Source organism: Telmatherina bonti, assembly GCF_933228915.1.
Source record: "Telmatherina bonti genome assembly, chromosome: 16".
NCBI classification, from domain to species: Eukaryota; Metazoa; Chordata; class Actinopteri; order Atheriniformes; family Telmatherinidae; genus Telmatherina; species Telmatherina bonti.
The window spans coordinates 26,684,607-26,698,216 of NC_136614.1; the positions used below are offsets into that span (position 1 = coordinate 26,684,607).

Sequence of the window (13,610 nt, forward strand, 5' to 3'; positions counted from 1 at the left end):
AAGCTCCAGTGGGCAGTGCAGTGAAGGCCACTCACATTTGTCAATCAGGAATTCAGTCCAGTATAAGGTCGTGATCCTTTGTGGAAATGGAGGCCTGGGACAAAGAGGAGAGTCTGTTATCAGGGAAGCTTCGGAGAGAGCCGAGGGAGACACTGCTGCCTACATGTTCTTGTACATGGAGCGATCTCTGGGGAGCTGTGGCTGATTTGCTGTCAGCTTGAGGTGGAAGTGGTAGACGGTCAGCGTGATGACGATTATCAGGCCTAAAATGAGGCCCAGGACGAGGGGGAGGGTCTCTTCCAGGCGCTCCCGCTCGTCAGTGATGCACTTGTAGGCTGTAAAGACAGGCGTTACGAACTGTCAGCTTGCAAAGGTGACGAAGCATAACATGGCATCCATTAAGAATTTATGTTCACCAAATTCAGCATTCATTTCTAAATCTGTTTCGATCGTTTTTTAATTTAGCTGTAATATGATCAGCAGTTTAATATAACTTGGAGATTTAATAGAAAATATTTAGATAACAGTAAAAATGTAACATGTCTTCAGTTTCGCCGAACGAGGGGTTTAAAACTCAAATAGTCCAAAATACCAGCAGAAAGTAGATAACTTTGTCTTTTGAAGAGCTAAATAAGCTAATTTTTCATTGTAAAATGCTGCTATAACAGTTTTAGTGGTTTCAGTTTTTAGGTTTTAAAATTTCTTGTTTTTTTTTTTTTTAATGAGTTTGAAATTTTGTATATTTGAGAGAAAAACATGGATCTGCACTGAACAGATAATTTTGTGTGCATCGTGGCAAGTTATGGATGAAGGACAGAGTCTGCGTTGCTGTTTGCTGGGAGAATTGCAGAGCTAAGAAGTGTTTCATTTTATAATGTATGTTTTTCACTGGCACTTTTTCTTTTTCTTACGCAACTTCTGCATTTTCATATAGTACTGTGAGGTTATGGGGAAGGAGGACATCTACATTCCAGTCGGCTGTAATATAGTATAGTGTGTGGTTTAAAGTTGAAGTGCTTCTCCCTTCGGACAGCAGTAATACACACAAGGAGGAAGGCAGTGAAGCACAGCCTAGTTTACAGCAGCTCACACTTCCAAGGTGATTGGTCTGCGAAGTACAAGGAATGTCTGTGAAAGCTGCATTGAGGGCAGGAAATGACTGCACTCATAAAGTCCTAATGACCCCGAAACTCTTCTCTTCTTGCTGTCTCCCTCCCTCTGTGTCTCTTATGCATTTCCACCTCTTCTTTTTCTCATTTCACCCTCTGCGGCCCTGCAGCCGCCTCATACTGCAGCAATAACCCCCCCTCTTCCAGGAGCTGGATGTGTGAGACAAAAAGAGACCTACAGCTCACCCTCAGGATTTTTCATTATTCATTACCATCATCTGCTGTTTTCTGTAACATGAGTATACATAAAAAGAGGCAGTGTGTGGTAAAGGTTGGGCAGGTTCATCTTGTGTGTTCTGTCATCCTTACGTTCACTGAACATGAAGTCCGAGGCAATGTCGAATGGCTGGATCTGGATATCGTACATGGAAACGGTGACGCCCTTCTGGTGGTCACTTGAGATGAGGGTGAGGGTCTGCTGAGCCGTGCACACAAAAGAGCGCCCGGCAGGGGTCACCAAGGCCGACAGCCTGTGGGTGCTGGCTGTGTGCTTCCCAGCTGGAGAGAATGGAGGGATATGGTGGGGGTGGGAGATTAGGCTAAAGGACCTCATTTTCATGTTTCAAGGTGTTACAAAAATGAAGAAATAAAAATGTAATTTTTTGTGTAAAATGTGAGTAGCCTATATTTAGCATAAGATTAAATAAAATGACAAAAGAAGAAAAAAGCTTGCCAAAATAATAAAAAATCTGAGTTGGAACTAAAATTAAGTGTTTATTACTACTACTACTACTACTACTACTACTGATGATAATAAGGCAGTAAGTGTATAAAAGAAGTCAATAATACTAACTGGTTAAAATTATCAGCATAAAATCTGAAGGGAAACAGATATAGAATAAAATGACTCAATTTGCTTAAAACTCAGAATTCCTAAAGATAAATAAATAAATAAATACAAATGGAGCCTCAAATCCCTGCATGAGTCTGTGCTCTGATAACTGAGTGATGCTGTGAGCTGAACGCAGGGATGTTATGATCCCAGCAGAGGGACTGGAAATGTGCTGTGTGGCTCCTGAACGCGGACGCGCAGGGAGACTCACGGTTGTATGCGTTGATGAAATGCGATGCCTCCGAGGTGTCGTACACGAACTGGACTCTGCTAATCTTCCACACCTCAATGCCCTTGTCACGGAACTCCTGCAACACACACACACACACGCGAGCGCGCGTTAAAGTTAGGCCTGTACACTGAACTGTCAGCTTGGCAAGTCGTTAATGTGAAATATTTAACTTTTAGTTTGGACATCTGAAATGATTATTTGAATTTGAAACGAATTTGTTTTCTTATATCTTGAACCCAAAATAAATATTCCGGGTCAGATTTTGTGATGCTGAGGCCGTGTCGCCCACCTTAGAGAAATAAATGCGGAGTGTGTAGGCGTTGTTCTTCCAGGAGATGTGGATCTCTGATTCCGTGCTCCCACATTTCCCCTCGATTTCTGCTCCGCGGGGCAAAGTGAAAGACGCCTGTTCTGTGATCAGCTGCAAAACACAGAAGCAAAGAGGGAATCAGAAAGTTGACAGATTCCGCACTGGTTTGTGAAAGGGGGGTGATAGTGAATCCCATTGCTTTCACTCGCCATACTGGTCCGGCAGTGTAACGTTCATGGTGCATGCGAGATTAAATTATTCAAATGCTGCAACAAAGTCAGACAATTGTAATCAGTTGTTTAAGTTTGATAAGAAAACGCTTTTAAAATAGTCTGTCAATTATGAATTATTTATTTTTAGATACAGTGTAAAAATATTTTTCAAAAGAGGGAAATATTTATGTTATGCATGTAAAAGAGCCAGTTTCCAGATGCGTTTCACGCGCTGCGTGATCCAGTCGGTGAAAAGCAGTTTCCCGCGCCTTGTTTCTTTTCTCCACAAGCGTTAGAAATCACTGGGGATTCCTTACGTCTATTCCGTTGAGCGCCAGCACGTCATATGGCACAAGGAATTTTACTGCGAACTCCACCATCAGACACGTCGTGCTGTTCTCCCGGACTGCGAAGATGGCTTTGTCGGGGTTGTCTGAGAGTCCGGACAGGTTCTCCCCTTCCTGCTCCGCCAGCACCACGGACAGCGCCAGCGCACCTGCCAACGTGATGGGACAAACACACGTACACACACACACACACACCACACCGAAGAGAGAGAGAGAAAGTCCAGGGGTGAGGCACTGTCAGCTGAGTGATAAATGACTCGCACGCATCACCATCAACATGCAGAATCAGCACAAATGGATGAAGAACGATCCGAGTTTTACTGAGGTAAATCCACGCCACTTTGCCTTTTTATTCCGCGTGGCAAAGTCAAAATCAGGTTAAACTCTGAAGGGTGAATTCACGAGTTAAATAATGTTCATATACCTTTTTAATAATGCTTGAATGCACTCAATAAGTGCGCGTGTGCACGTATAGACACCGCAGTGAGAAGTCACGACCAAAAACGCGCGCGCGCGCGCGCGCGCGCGCACACACACACACACACACACACACACACACACACACACACACACACACACACACACACACACACACACACACAGACTCTCTCTCTCACACTTTCTTACCAAAAGCAGCGAGCAGCAGGAATCTGGCGCTCTCCGTGGTGCTGAAACCGAGTCGTCCCATCTCGACCAGCTTCCCCGGCGCCGGAACAAAAAGGGGGGGCTGACTGACTGGCTGGGCAGCCTGTGCTGAACCCGCGAAAAGAAATGAAGGACAAGCACGGAGGGGAGGCGGAGAGGAAAGAAAGAGGGGGGAGAGAGAGGAGGAGGAGGAGGAGGAGAAGGAGGATTGCCTCTACTTAGCACTAAGAAGTCACGCTCAGATCATCGTGAATGCAGCAAAAAAACATGTCTCCAGGTCGGACGTGAGATCCCGGTCCCCCCCTGCACAAACCAAGCTCCGGCTGTCCAAACAGACTACCTCCCTAAGTCCCTCCGTCCCCCCCCCCCCCCCCACACCCTCCTCACCTTCCTCCTTCAAGGTTGACAGCTTTCAACCCAGTGACAGCTGCAAGTCTGCGGTCCTTCTGCACATCTCTAAAGCCACCATAACGTCCGCAGTGGAGAGAAAAAGTCAGCAAACTGGATTTTCTCTCCTGCGAGGGAGCAGCCGGTTATTCCCGCAATGCTGTAGCCTCCATCTCTGTGGTAGCAGCTGCAGGTAGAACTGAAATGATGTATGTCTGGTGGGAAACGCCAACAACTCCTCCTCCCTCTCTTCCTCACAAACTCTTGCAAGGTTGCAGCCCAGTGCGTGGAAAAGTGAGCGCTGGCAACAAAACATTTCAACTTAAACAGCAGAAACAAAAAGGCACGACCAGAAGAATAATGTCAGAATCACATCTTTTCCTTAACTCTATTGCAGGTTTTTGAATGGTTGCTTCATACCCTCTTATTTTAGATACTCACTTATGGAAATAGTTAAGAAGCATATAACCCAAAATGTGTACAGTTGGAAGGTGCCATGAATGTTAAATGACTTTAAACACTTCACCACCTTGAACACCCCTCCCACTTCAAAAGGAGTGGCAAATGTCTCTGAGCAAATGTGCTAACCCATGAAAGTAGAAGGTGCACAATGCGTCCGATCTTGTAGCAGCAGCAGCATCCAATCAGCAGGGGTTGCATCCTCTCGGACACTTTTATCAAAGTAATTTTATAGTATCTATTCTATTAAAGTCTTTTACTTTCACTATGTGGACACAGTTGTTAGGAACTTCACACAGAGAAGGAAGCGTAAAATTGATGTATTGTGGATTATTTTGCTACTTTGAGGCAAGATTTGAGTGTAAAAGTCAGCAAAAAATAACAAGACGTGGCATGATGGTGATTTTTTTTCTTTTTCTTTTTTTTTTTTGGTGTGTTAGGAGCCGATGTGAAATTAGTGCCATCCTGCTGTTTAAGTGTCCGCAACGCGTTTTGCGCATGGTCCACCGTAACTTTTAAGAGTTTGGTTTTCTAAATTGAAAGTCAAATTCGCACTTGACGGAGCTGATGCTGTCGATGCTGGGCGTGCTGTCCACCTGCGGATGTCTTGTGGCCTGGGGGAATGTTTCTGATCGAGGAATCCGGCCTGAACTCAACGTCGGATCAAGCTCCGGATCTCTAGCGTTGTTTTTAAACTCCGGGGAGGTGAATCTGCGAAATAGTTTGTTACTCAGCACCGACAAAGTCGTTGCTGTCGAGGCAGCGGCTGGTGAGGTGAACTCTGCAGGGTCTGCGATGATGATCGAGCCTACGCGCCTACTCACAGTTTTGGATTTACGCACAGGAACCAGAGGGCGCTCCGGAGGTGTGGGGCAGAGCATGGTCGTCGGCAAACTGCATCTTTTCTTATAATAGCTGTCGTTAAATCTACGCACTCCGAAGTCTGAGACTTTAGGTCTGTGTGTTCCCATCTCACTTCCACATTTGTTGTAGCCGAAAGGAGTCAGTAAGACGCCCAGGGCGGGTGCGCTGGGATGGCGGGTGTTTCTGTGAGGTCGTGGGGAGAGAAAGTTTTGAATCTCACTGTTGTGTTTAAGAGGAGGAAGGTAGTGATCAGAGGTTGACAGTCTTTCACTGATTTCTGGTTGCTTGGCGTGGAGAGACTGGTTGTGAGTGCGTGGAGGAGGTACAGGGGTGAAGCCCGGATCGTGCGCGTGCGAGTAGGAACCTTCATGCTCTCTCTCAAACTCTTCTATGGAGTCCATCGATGGAAACCGATTCTGTTTCATCCGGAGTCTTTGTTGCCTGGTTGAATTGGGAGCAATCTGTGCGTGGTCACACGTTTGGAGGACCTCAAGTTTGTTCGCTAAATTTCCAACTTTCCTCTCAAACTCATCCCCTAAACGAGGCCGAGGCTCCACGTTCCCCCCAGCGCCCCCGTCCGCCCCACGACGACTCTTTGAAAAGTTGGTGAGCGCAAAAATACACTCTGTGTGACCGAGGAACTTCGCCACCTCGACCGCAGAGTTGCCAGCTTTGTTCTGCTTGTCTATCTGAAGACCCAGCCTCTTGAAAGCTCTCACCAAAAACTCCACAACCTGAGAGTGGTCCGCCACTGCGGCATACATCAAGGCCGTGTTCCCCCAGGAGTCCTGGATCTCTGGATCTGCGTTGTGCTGGACCAGGACCTTCACAGCATCCAGGTGACCCCTCTCACTGGCGTAGCTGAGCGCAGTGCGCCCGTCCGCGTCCTGACGGTTCACACTCGCTCCTTTCTGCAGAAGAAGCTCAATGAACTTGCATCGAGTCCGGCCATCAGGGAGGAGGACAGAGGAGATGAGGAGAGTCTTTGCACCATCCGTTTTGGAGTCCACAATTTCTCCGTCCAACGCGTCCAAGACAAACTTGGCCAGGTGGACTTTGTCCTTGGACATCGCGTCCAGGAGGATTCTGGTCCCTGTTTGTCCACTATCTTTAGTTTTTAACATGGTTCCAACGCGGATCAAGGATTTCTCCAAGAAAACTAATCTGGGTTTGACAACAAGTGCTGGGTACAAACCCATCCTCCTTATTATATGTAGGCTAGTAAAAGGGACGCTATGAGGTTGCCAAGCAACTAAACATAATTATAAGGCTTTGTTCTTCTTTCTTATGGAAATACTTTGCTTATAATAACAATAAAGCGTGGAGCCGCCGGTGCTTAAGGGGGGATCTGGCACATGAACCCAGCCTTCACTGGCTGAATATTATGAGACGGCAGGGGTCTTTGTTTGGAGAAATAAATGAGTGTGCGGTGAATGTGTGTAAGCACCGAGACCTTGCCAGCCACAATAAATCTAGTTTACATTTTGCCCCCACTGGGGAGATGAGGCTGAGGGACACCTGTTGCTTACATGAGAAGAAACTGCAACATTTTACTAAAAGCACATTTCCAGATAGAATTTATGTTGAAAGCTGCTGCCCTCCCCAAATGATTACTTTTGTCCCATAATAAGTAAGTGTTTCACTTCTTTCTCATTCAACAGAAGTTAAACATGGTGTTCATGTTAAATAACAAAACACAAATAAGCCACATGTTTATGTCCCATTTTACACCTGGATTTATTGATACACATACTATAAAACAGTATTAAAGGAGCTGGATAACAACAGTATCTTGATTGCTATAAGTCCAACGGTACAATATATAAATACAAAAACACGCACAGAATGTCTGTTGACGAGCTACAATAAAATAGAAATCAAAGAGGAGATACAGTAGAAACAGAGGAAATGAAATCAGTGATGTTGCTCTGCAAAAATAATCTGCTTTTTTCCAACAAACTCTAGAGCCAAAGGTTACATGTAATCACACAACAGAAACATTCAACTAGTGCAAAAAAGCCTCTAACATAATCTTAAACTACACGTTATCTAATATATATAATATATATTCAATTATTTATATATACCTTCATACAAATAACCCCTTAATTTTGGCATTTTTATCATTCATAAAATAATTTAAAAATCCTAACAGACACTGAGTGGCACATCTGAAAGCGATGGAATAAACTTTAAAAGCACTTTTAATCATTTATCTCTGCACTAGATATGTGGTGAGAGCTGTAGATTGTGTTGTGGGGTGCAGGAAGGGCAAATCTGGGAAACACAAAACAAATGACCAAACAAGAAAACCCAGTGCTTGATAAATATCTCCCTCCCACCCAACATCCAACAGACCCACTCTATCCCCGAGCCCTTGAATGACGGAACACAGCTGGTAAACAAGGGAGTTAAACTACATACATTCCAGTAGAGTATATACAAGAACCTCCTGTCTACCCCTTCACATGAATTACAGCAGATCAAAACAGGAAAAACAAATCTTTAAAAGGCCAGAATACCTACAAGTGCTTCAGTCCTTGTGTTTGTTTTGTTTTTATAGTTTAAATAACATCACCATGACTTGGTGTCATTTTTGGTAATTTTTTCAGTGTTAAGCCATGCATCACTATAGTACTTCACATATTTCTTTCTCTGCAGTGGCTTCTTGTCCAACAATAATGACACAATAATGCTTCTGCAATCAGTCCCAGCAAGGATTTAGCAGAAACCTGCTGGAAACAGTGATGCAGACCAAATAAAAATCCCTGCTGTGGTTTAGTGTGTGGCAGCCATGCAGCAGACTTCATTACAAATCTGCTGTAATTACTGGGCCGTCCAAAGCCGGACAGGAACACAATGAGGATTACAAGCTGAAGTGGCTAAAGTGCAGTCAAGAGCCTAACAATGGAGAAGTTTACTTCAACAATACCTTGTTAGTGTTTAGCTGGCTTCACGAGATAGGTTAGACTTCTGTCACCCCATCAGATAAAACACTGTTACCACAAGAAGTGTGAATTCATTTTGTTATCTGAGCAGCACAGATTGGGATGAGGCTCAGCTCTAACCAGAGTTTTAAGTGCACAACCCCTAAATGGCAAAAAAAAAAAAAGGAGGGAATCAACTTTTCTTCTTGTAATTGCAGATAAATTAATATTATTGCCTCTTGTTTTAGCAATATTCTGTTAAAGTGACAACAGTTTGGTTGCAAACAAAACCTGTTGTTTTGGTTATTCTTGATCGAGGAAGCTGGTAATTTTTAATCTTTTTTTTTTTTTTTTGCATAGGACATGTTTTAAAGCCAAAACTGGGTACACAGAAAGTTGTAATCAACTTTGCAGTTGGAAGTTAAAGTTAATTATATTTAATTTTCAAGGTCAAAAGAATCAGATCTATTTCCCCATCTCTTTGCTTGTTTTTTTCTGATATGAAAACAAAATCTAACTGGAAAATTTGCCATAATAATCTGAGTGAATCAGCTCCCCTTTGTCCCTTTACAGCAGTTTGACTCAACAAGAAAACATTGTTGAACAGAAATGTTGGGGGACGGGCTGCCACTCTGTCGTACAGTAACTTTTGTTCTTTCTTAAAATACATTCTTACTGAAAAACAGAGAACCTACAGTAGTGCACCGCTACATTTTCCACATTTACTTTTTTATTTTTTTGACTGCCTATCACATACAAAGTGCTCAGGACATGACTGGTGTGTAGTGAAGAGTGTATTTCACAAGTATATTCATTTGTGCTGAAATAACGAAGTCTTAAACCTCTTTTCCCCTTTTCTGTGCCATTTCTGTGGATTAACTGGGTACCAATTAGAGGGGAAAAAAATAGTAGAAAAAAAGGATTTACGTGAACTGCCATGAATGTAGGTGTGTGCTTGTATCCACAAACAGCTGAAGCTTTTGCTGTCTGTAAAATGCCGACATCATTGAAGGTGGCGATTCAGATCAGCGTACAGTGGAGGAGGGGATGTTTCTCTTTCTGTGTTGCTCTCTCTCGTCTCCTTAGTGGTTATTGTCAAGCAGTGATTAGCAGAAATGGCTCAGTGGTACAAAGTTAGTAGGCGGGGGTGCAGAGGAGAGGGCTACAGTGTGTTTTTGACAAGTAACATTACGAGAATATAAGTCAGTGATGGAGGCAGGATTTTCCTTTCTGGACAGTAGAGGACTTCTTGTGGAGGAGTGTTTCAGCCCCTGCGTGTGTGTATACAAGTATGGGTGAGTGCGCTTGGTCTCGGTCTAGTCGCTCACACCACCGTGGCAGGTCTGCGGTCCATCTCCTCCTCCAGCTTCACCATCTGCTGTATGTCCTTGGCCTTTAAGGAGATTGAAAACAGTCAGATCCCCCCCCAAAAATGTGACGGAAATATTCAAGTGAAACTTTTTGCATAAGATCCGTTTTTATTTGTTACCAATTCTCTGTTTTACTATTTAGAAGGTTACAACTCGGTATTTTAAAGTTAGTTTTAGTTCACATTGTTAATATCAAGTAATTAGGGGGAAAAACCTCTGAGTTTATGTCATGCTCTGTTGTGATAACTGTCACGAAATGCCAGTAGTGGGATGTTGTTGCATGCTATGAAAGCTGGAGTGAAAACACAGAACATCAGGTTGTGTGAGCAGGCTGTTTTTGCTTAGTAATGGCTGGTGAGTCATGGTGATAAATGAGTCAAGCTGCCGGCTGGCACACCTGACACCTCTAAGAGCTGCACGCTGAAAATACGGGAGTGGAATTCACAATATGGAGAAAACAAAGATTCACTTTCTCTTTTGAAAGACAGCCTCACTGTGTGCCGTTTCTGGGCTTTACTCAGTAACTGATCACTTCAAATGCTCATTGTAGCAGCAAATCAAGTAACGACAAAGGTACATTTTATAAGCTGGAGAGGAAACGGAGGTGATAAAGAACAGAGCAACATGACAGAGTGGGAAAAGAGAGGAATGGAAGGAAAAATGAAAACTAAGTTGTGAAGAGATGGAAAGCTGGTATCAGAGGTAGAGCTGATGGAGATGCCTACCTTGAACCTGTTTGTTTGCATGGTGTGATTTCAAAAGCTGTGGCGGAAGAAGCGAATCATATTAAAAACAAAAAGAAATGTGCATACATGTAAGACATGTACAAGTACTGTGACAGATGGCAAAATAAATGGCAAAAAATGGGAAGACGAGACCATCGTAGACAAAGCGAATGTCTCCTGGAGAGAACTTTTACAAATAGTTTGCTTCTGTTATCCTCAACATAATATGAAGATTAAATGCATTTAAAAGACAAAGTGTTAAATTTAAAAAAATGAATTCAAGTTCATATTTTCCGAGCTACAAACTGCATTAATTGAAAACATTTTTGTGCGTAAAAAAAAATAAATGAAAAGAGCTGGAAATGTGTCTAATAAATGACAGCCTAATGATGTTTTTGTTTACATTAAACAGAAGACAGCGTTTGTGGCTACATGTATGATCCTCAGTAAACCAACAGAAACTCTGAAGGTCATTTTCTTCTGTTTAGCGTTGTACCTGCTCGTTGAATTTCTCCAGTTTTTCCACCTGCTCTCTCTGGTTTTTCTCCAGCTGCTCCATCTCCTTCTGATGCTTCATAGCCAGCTGCAGACACAGCAGATGACATCATTCAGTTGTCTGACATCACATGAATTTTCTTCTTAAAATTTCTGTTTGTCACCAGTTTCAGATTGTTCCCTGTTTTTGAGACGTGAACTTTTTCTGTCACTGGGCGCCAGCGGTTTAGCAGTCTCACAGGTTTCACTCAACATCAAAATAAACTGAAGACAGAAAACTTTTAAGAAATCAAAACAAAATTTAAAACCACAAATCAGAAAAAGTCGAAGTAATGAAAAATGACACTTTTTTTTTTTTTTTTCAAGTAGCGTTCTTCAAAGACAAATTAAAAGGCTTTAACATGTTACTTCCTCTCTAGGACAAAATATCATTCGATGATTTTAAGCAAAGCTGGAAGAATTTTACTGTTGAAGATTGACAATGATCTCAGGTCAGTTTGACACACTGCATCAAGAACTGGGATTTATCACTAGCTGTAGTCACACGGGCAAAGAACATTTTGTCAAGCACAACATTCATAAACTCCTGTTAACTGTGTCCAGTTTGGTTTTACTGGGCTTAGATGCATCTGAGATACATAAACACATAATGGAAAAATGTGTAATATTGTCTGACAATGTTTTTTTTTTCCCTTACATGACAAATTTTTCTATAAAAACCAGTTTGTGTGGAGAAAAAGGTTTGTGTGTGTTTGTGTGTGTTGCATCATTTATGAATCTGGCTGAAGTTTTACAGCAAAACATTAAAACACAAGTTTCCCAAAACCTGGATAGTAGACGGCGTTTTCTGGGCATAATTGCTGCGACTATTCATAACGTACTGTCTTGATAACCGTGGCACATAACCTAGCATAGAGAATTACTCTGTACAGCTAACAAAGACCAAGCTAATCATCAGATTTGATTCTTCTGAATGTCTCCAGATTATAAAAATACATCTCAGTTGTGAACCATTTTATTGAGGGGTTGCAACTCTGATGAGTGCAAAGCTCTCGTTTTTTAGCTAAGTAATAAGTTTCCAAGAACTTACCCTTTTCCTCTCATCCAAGAACTTCTTTGTGTTGCTGCTGTTTAGCTCCCGCACTCTCCTGAATGACAAACATCACATAAGAAAACGGTTTAACATGGAAACAGCAGAGTCCAACGCTGATCAATGAGACCGCATGTGGCCCACCTCTCTCTCTCTGCCTTGTTTTTGATGGTCTTGTCCTGGCTGATGGCTTTACTGTTCTCCATGGACATCTTGGCCTGGTTAGCACGCATTTCTTTGCTCTGCCTAAAATTTACAGCAAGACGCCAAACTTGTGTTTGATTACACATATCAGTCACATACTTTGGGTGTATGATTGCATTTGTGTGTCTGACTATGGGTATAGTGTGTGTATGTGTCCAAATGTGCTTCTCACCTTTCATGAATGAGTTTGAGCTGCATGGTCTGCTGCTCCTGGACGGTAGCCAGGAGCTTCTTGAGGTGCTCACACTGCTGGGTGACATGACTGTCCTTCATCTCCTGCTCCTCACTGCTGTGACTGCTGATCAGTTCTGACCACTCTTTAGTGTGCTGTGCTGTAATGTCCTTTACCTGCGCACACACACACAAACACACACACACAATGTATACATTAGCTAATTATTCACAGTGCAGGCCTGTGAATGCAACTTTGTAGAAAGGATGAGATTTTCAAACCTTTGCTTTATGATCTGTGACCAGAGTTTGGATCTTATCTTCTGTCTCCTTCTTCAGCTCTTGGCAGTTGTTCTCACTGACAATAAACCAGATAAATAAAACAAAGACATACATTTTAAAAGGGCCTGATTTAGAGTTTGGGCTCATTTTGTCTTAGAAAATCTGACTATTTGGTTGCAATGTTAAGTAATTTTGTCATGCAGCTCAAATACAACATGTCTCCATGTTCTGCACTGCAGTCTGTACATTAGCAGGGTGCAGCAAATGTGGGCGTTGCAGTGCTTTTTCATTCTTATTATTTTGGATTTTATCTCCACTTACCCTCTTTTCTTGATGGCTTTCTCTAGTAGTTTCTCCAGAGTCATCTTCTCCTTATCATGCAGTGACACCATCTTGTCCACCTGGGTGCAATGCGCTTTCTGCATTATATTCTGATCCTATTAGGAGGAAAAGAAAACATCTGTTTAGTACTTTATTTCCTCTGCATAAGTGCTTCTGTCTTGCATCTAGACTGACTTTGAAATGAGCAAATAAGGCAGGAATAATCCACAGCTGCATTTATTAATTCAAATGCATTCACACATCGCTGTCCACGCCGATGAAGAAGCCAAGAGCTATTTTCATTCAGTCAGCAGATGCATCTGGATGGTACTAATATACATAAGGTTGCACAATCAGGCCTAATACTTGATAATAAATGAGGAGGAATGAATGAGACAGAAACCACCGTAGTCTCTATAGTGACTGTGGTCAAAGGAGAACTTTAGCAAGTCTAATTTCTTACAAAACATTGTGTGCCTGCAATGGCCTGATTGTGTTTATGCACACAGGCATACACAAAAGTGAAGTAGCGGTCAGTGGAAGATGAAAGGCTCAGTCCCCCCTGGTT

The 13,610-nt window shown here is 42.7% G+C and overlaps 2 protein-coding genes across 2 annotated transcripts in view; both read right to left on the reverse strand.

Moving 5' to 3' along the window:
• Positions 1–159: 159 nt before the first annotated feature.
• Positions 160–3,790, reverse strand: lamp5 (lysosomal associated membrane protein family member 5; the record flags this gene model as incomplete). Its single annotated transcript, XM_079255056.1, has 6 exons — positions 160–335; positions 1,479–1,667; positions 2,213–2,309; positions 2,523–2,654; positions 3,073–3,251; positions 3,730–3,790. 6 exons carry the CDS (start codon positions 3,788–3,790, stop codon positions 160–162), a joined length of 834 nt encoding a protein of 277 aa, XP_079111182.1.
• Positions 3,791–7,236: 3,446 nt separating this feature from the next.
• The window catches only part of plcb4b (phospholipase C, beta 4b), a 66,030-nt gene continuing 59,656 nt past the window's right edge, over positions 7,237–13,610 (reverse strand). The window contains exons 33-40 of the mRNA XM_079255238.1: positions 13,043–13,158; positions 12,722–12,797; positions 12,441–12,616; positions 12,209–12,310; positions 12,065–12,122; positions 10,976–11,062; positions 10,480–10,516; positions 7,237–9,777 (exon numbers count right to left, since the gene is read on the reverse strand). Coding sequence (XP_079111364.1) covers positions 9,701–9,777; positions 10,480–10,516; positions 10,976–11,062; positions 12,065–12,122; positions 12,209–12,310; positions 12,441–12,616; positions 12,722–12,797; positions 13,043–13,158 — 729 coding nt within the window. The 3' untranslated portion in view covers positions 7,237–9,700. The remainder of the gene's footprint in view (positions 9,778–10,479; positions 10,517–10,975; positions 11,063–12,064; positions 12,123–12,208; positions 12,311–12,440; positions 12,617–12,721; positions 12,798–13,042; positions 13,159–13,610) is intronic.